Source organism: Vanessa tameamea, chromosome 26 (genome assembly GCF_037043105.1).
Source record: "Vanessa tameamea isolate UH-Manoa-2023 chromosome 26, ilVanTame1 primary haplotype, whole genome shotgun sequence".
NCBI classification, from domain to species: Eukaryota; Metazoa; Arthropoda; class Insecta; order Lepidoptera; family Nymphalidae; genus Vanessa; species Vanessa tameamea.
Window position 1 is genome coordinate 7,059,148 of NC_087334.1, and position 5,227 is coordinate 7,064,374.

At 36.5% G+C, this 5,227-nt stretch overlaps 1 protein-coding gene across 1 annotated transcript; it reads right to left on the reverse strand.

Moving 5' to 3' along the window:
- Positions 1–2,722: 2,722 nt before the first annotated feature.
- On the reverse strand, positions 2,723–5,227 carry LOC113399204 (tubulin alpha chain). The gene is made up of 3 exons (XM_026638285.2): positions 5,006–5,227; positions 4,039–4,261; positions 2,723–3,926 (listed from the first exon to the last, which is right to left on the reverse strand). Exons 1-3 carry the CDS (start codon positions 5,006–5,008, stop codon positions 2,800–2,802), a joined length of 1,353 nt encoding a protein of 450 aa, XP_026494070.1. The 5' UTR covers positions 5,009–5,227; the 3' UTR covers positions 2,723–2,799.

Consider the following 5,227-nt stretch of genomic DNA (forward strand, 5'->3'; position numbering starts at 1 on the left):
TTCTCCAGACCTTCTCAAAAGGACGGGAACCCTATTTTATCAGTGGCCCATTATTATTTTTTTATTTTTCTTTATCAACTTAAGAAAATATTTACTTATCCGAAAACCCATAAATAGGTTCGTAGACGACGGAGTTGCAAATCGATATGGCACAAGTACTTTGATTCAATTTACAAACTTACTCAAATATCCAGTGCTACCAATAAACCTATTTAAACAACTGCATTGCACGGCGCAATTTATAGTTGGCATGACTATGTATAGAAGAGCGGCCCCATACCTCGTCGAAGTTATTTTGAGGTCGACTGTGACATATGTTTTATTTAAGTTACTTTGTAATTAAGCAATTCATTATAAGAAAGTAGTACTCAAACTCACTTGCTCACAATTGCAGCCCGTACCTAGTTAGCTTTTAGCACTATAATATTTGAGACAAATTTTTTTTTTTTATTTTATCTCACATATAATTGTTGCATTCCTAATTTATAATATAATCTACTAGCGTAAACTTGTCTATTTATGAATACTAATGGAGACTAGTACATACTTAGTAGTTTATACTGTTTGGTTGACATTACGCATATTTTTCTATTATGCATATATAACCAATTATTTTTATTATAATTAAGATATTAACCAAATTAGGCAAAAAACTGTATCGAACCTCGATTAAATGATAAATAATAAAAGGTACAAAGAAAGCTAAAAAGCAGATAGTAGTTATTTATGAAAGTTGTAAAGTCATTTCAAGTCTAAAGTCGATAAGATGCGACTCCCAGCGAGTAACGGAAGATGGACGCTCATAATATAGTTAAATTTAACTTCAGTTCAACGACCAGTATAACCTTAAAAACTGAGACGAAAATAGCTCGCTTTCGAGTTCTTACAATAGACATATGTTCGAGTAAAAACGTTTATTTTTTACAACGATGTAACAAATTACGTCCCAAATAGGTATTGAATAAATTCATACACGTACTTGCTTAGTAGATGTTGAACATTGTGTCAAATAGTTTTTTTTTCTTTGTATAGATTAGAGAGTACCTATAACAATACACAACAAAATTATGTTCCATAATGTTTCATAAGACTACGTAGATAGCTTATAATTCAGAAATGGTTTTGGTTTTCTGAATGCTAATTATAAATTGGGGTAAATTTTAGGCTAAAGTATAAGAATTAAAAAGCAGAAAAAGTATGCAATTAAATATATGATTTTAGAAAATAATATAGAATAACAGATACACCTTGAATATAGCGGCTTCATAATCACTTGAGTATTATTTTGTTTCGCTCATTTCCTTGCTTATACGAAACTATTTTTTTCTTAAGGCTACCTACGTGTTATTTCAGAAATTATGTCACCATTCATACGACTTGTTGTTGACCATGTAAGGTAATGCGGGCGGTGATGTCAGTTCGCCCACGACGACTTGTATTATCATAATTATATTATAGATACATACTCCTAGTGTAGGATTACGTCAAGGATTGTAGTGGGCTGTCTACTCTCAATGGCTCATTGACCACTATTGACCGTACTTCATACATTGTTTTATACTATATATTTATTCATACTTATTGTTTCTAACGACGTCAGTCAACCTTAAGTATTCATGAATCTCAACTCATATACAATTTTGTCAACATTTCAGAACATTGTATATAGATAATATAAAAAATTTGTACAATTTATTATATAGCAAAAAAAAAATCTTGAAGGCATAGAAGATGTAAGTAGAAGATGTAAATAGAAGATGTAAGACCTAATGTAAAGACGGTAAAATTTTATAATAAACAAAGTTATATGGAACTTCACGAGGCGTGTTATTTTTTATCGAATTTAAAAACAACAGAACAGAACAACAACAAGGAGTCAACTATATAATAACTTTATATTTATATTTTTAGCAGTCATCAAAACAGAAGTATACACATAATAAATAATTATGTAAAAATCGTGCATATTTTTATTCAAAATCAAAATATTCTTTATTCAAGTATGATCATCAAAGTACTTTTGAATCGTGATCGTCATGTTAGTGTTGAATTCAATGTAAAGCTACCACCACTACTATTGAATATATAACACACACTACACTCGTAGTAAGTAATATAGGTATTATGTTTCAAAGAATTGAACCAAAGTTAGGTTAGACGAAAAAATTGCGTCAAGGTTAAAACATTAGAAATCTAAATAAGGAATTTACTTATTTTCTTTCGAACAACGCCATTATAATTTTATCGAGTCACGTCTAGGTTTAACAAAGCACTAGATATAGCTTAGATTGAAAAACAGAATATTTATTTGCACTTGGCATTAAAAATAAGACAAGCTTTTCTTGAATAAATTTAAGTTTTCTTTCATGTGAACTTTTTCCAACCCGTTTTTTAGAAAAATTTTTTTTGAATCCTCCTAAAAGTATTTGCATAATTTTTGAATAATGCTACGCTCACGAAATTTGTAAGTTATGATCCGTAATCCGTATGAGGAAAACAATTCTTTGTAATAATATATGCATGTCAACAACTCGCTACTTTTCATTCGTGTACCGAGAATAATCATGACTAATAAATAAAAAATCTTTAAATGTAAGAGAATCATTATTAAAGTGTATAAGTTGAAATTTAATTTAGATGTAGCTTTATTACTTATTTACAATAGATGGGTAGACTATTTTAGAAGTTTATATATAGGATATTGTAAAGGAAACAATAGAAATAAATTTTAATTTCTTTTTATTTTATATCACCGGAATGTTTCGGTGTGAGTGCTTTGAACCAAATAAGTTATTCCGCTTAGTATTCTTCAGCACCCTCGCCTTCACCCTCGGCAGAGTCCATGCCGACTTCTTCGTAGTCCTTCTCAAGAGCGGCCAAGTCCTCACGAGCTTCGGAGAACTCACCCTCTTCCATACCCTCACCGACGTACCAGTGCACGAAGGCACGCTTGGCGTACATGAGATCGAACTTGTGGTCAAGGCGAGCCCATGCTTCGGCGATGGCGGTTGTGTTAGACAACATGCAGACAGCACGTTGGACCTTGGCGAGGTCACCACCAGGAACGACGGTTGGGGGCTGGTAGTTGATGCCCACCTTGAAACCAGTAGGACACCAATCGACGAACTGGATGGTACGCTTGGTCTTGATGGTAGCGATAGCAGCGTTGACGTCCTTGGGTACAACGTCACCACGGTACAACATGCAACAGGCCATGTATTTGCCGTGACGTGGGTCACATTTGACCATCTGGTTGGCGGGCTCGAAGCATGCGTTGGTGATTTCGGAGACCGACAACTGTTCATGGTAAGCCTTCTCGGCAGAGATGACTGGAGCGTAAGTCACCAGAGGGAAGTGAATACGTGGGTAAGGTACCAAGTTAGTCTGGAACTCGGTAAGATCGACGTTGAGGGCGCCGTCGAAACGCAGGGATGCGGTGATTGAAGACACGATTTGACCAATCAAACGATTGAGGTTGGTGTAGGTTGGGCGTTCAATGTCGAGGTTGCGGCGGCAAATATCGTAAATAGCCTCGTTGTCGACCATGAAAGCACAGTCAGAGTGCTCGAGGGTGGTGTGAGTGGTCAGGATGGAGTTGTAAGGCTCAACCACAGCGGTGGAGACCTGAGGGGCGGGATAGATAGCGAACTCAAGCTTGGACTTCTTGCCGTAGTCCACCGAGAGGCGTTCCATCAGGAGAGATGTGAATCCTGAGCCAGTACCGCCACCGAAGGAGTGGAAGATGAGGAAACCTTGAAGACCTGTGCACTGGTCGGCCAGTTTACGGATGCGGTCAAGGACTAAGTCAACAATCTCTTTGCCGATGGTGTAGTGACCACGGGCATAGTTGTTGGCCGCATCTTCCTTACCAGTGATAAGTTGTTCTGGATGAAACAACTGTCTGTATGTGCCGGTACGAACCTCATCTGCAAACAAAAAATATTATTAATTTAAGAGTTAATGTTATCCATGAAATTTAATTTCTTGGAGCATTCATTTGAGCAGAAGTTTTAGTATGAGATTAATCAGATTGCTTACCAACTACTGTAGGCTCCAAGTCGACAAACACAGCACGGGGTACGTGTTTGCCGGCTCCGGTCTCGCTGAAGAAGGTGTTGAAAGAATCATCACCACCACCGATGGTCTTGTCAGTTGGCATTTGACCATCAGGCTGGATGCCATGCTCAAGGCAGTACAGCTCCCAGCAGGCATTACCGATCTGGACTCCAGCTTGGCCAACGTGTACGGAGATGCACTCACGCTGTTAAACAAAGTCATACGTTGTAAAAGAGCTAAATTATAACATACGAATAAATGCAGATCAAGTATCCTTAATATATAAATTACCTATAATAGCAATTATTATAAAATTTGAGAAAGGTGAAAGTGCCTTCTGGTTGCGTCGTTAACCTAATTCCCAGAATGGATGGATACAATACTATTATTACCGTTCCGATGTTAAAAAGAACTTGGTAAAAATGTAATTGAATAAAAATGTTTTTATTTGATATTAATTTTATAGAATGTAAAAATACAGAAGCGATGAGTTAGTGACATCAGCGTATATAAATCCTTGAATGAGGTCAATGTACACGTCACCGATATAATACCTCGAAAGTAAGATAAATACTCGAAAATATTAGTTCGAAATATATCAACGAACAAGAAAATGATTAAAACGTACGACGAAAGAAAATTGATCTAGAATAAGTATCGATTTTAGCAAGGGCGTGTCTCATTCGGCGTGGCAATCTTGAACGGGGTTAAAAGATTTCAAAGCTAATATAAATAAATGATATTCTATATTCAAACAAAAGAATACAGATAATCTGTAGTACGAAAGTTTAAACGGTTCGACAGAAGTACGTTTGAAATTGTCACCCGGCCTCGTGCATAAGACTGACAAAATGGTGGCGCGACCACCCGGCACTTTGTTAACGAAAACGCGTCAGATGATATCATATGATCGTGATTAAATTTACTAATAAATGAATACAAAACTTACCATTTTGATTGAGTTTTGTTGAACTTAACGTAGCAATAAGTTAATAAATAAGTCAGTCGTCGTTCAGCGCGACCGGTTAAGAGGCTTGCCGAACGGTTAATATGAACAAAATTTCCGTTAGGCGAGTATTTATAGGGCCGGCGTTACGGGGGACAGACGCTCCCCATACCATATTCTGATTGGTCGATTCAATTGCCGCAGAGGCGTATCGACCAATAACGC

What these genes read in the sequence shown, in the direction of transcription:
- LOC113399204 (XM_026638285.2), bottom strand. An exon ending in CTTGGAGCCTACAGTAGTTG is followed by an intron (nt 3,927 to 4,038) that starts GTAAGCAATCTG and finishes TTTTGTTTGCAG; the next exon opens with ATGAGGTTCGTACCGGCACA.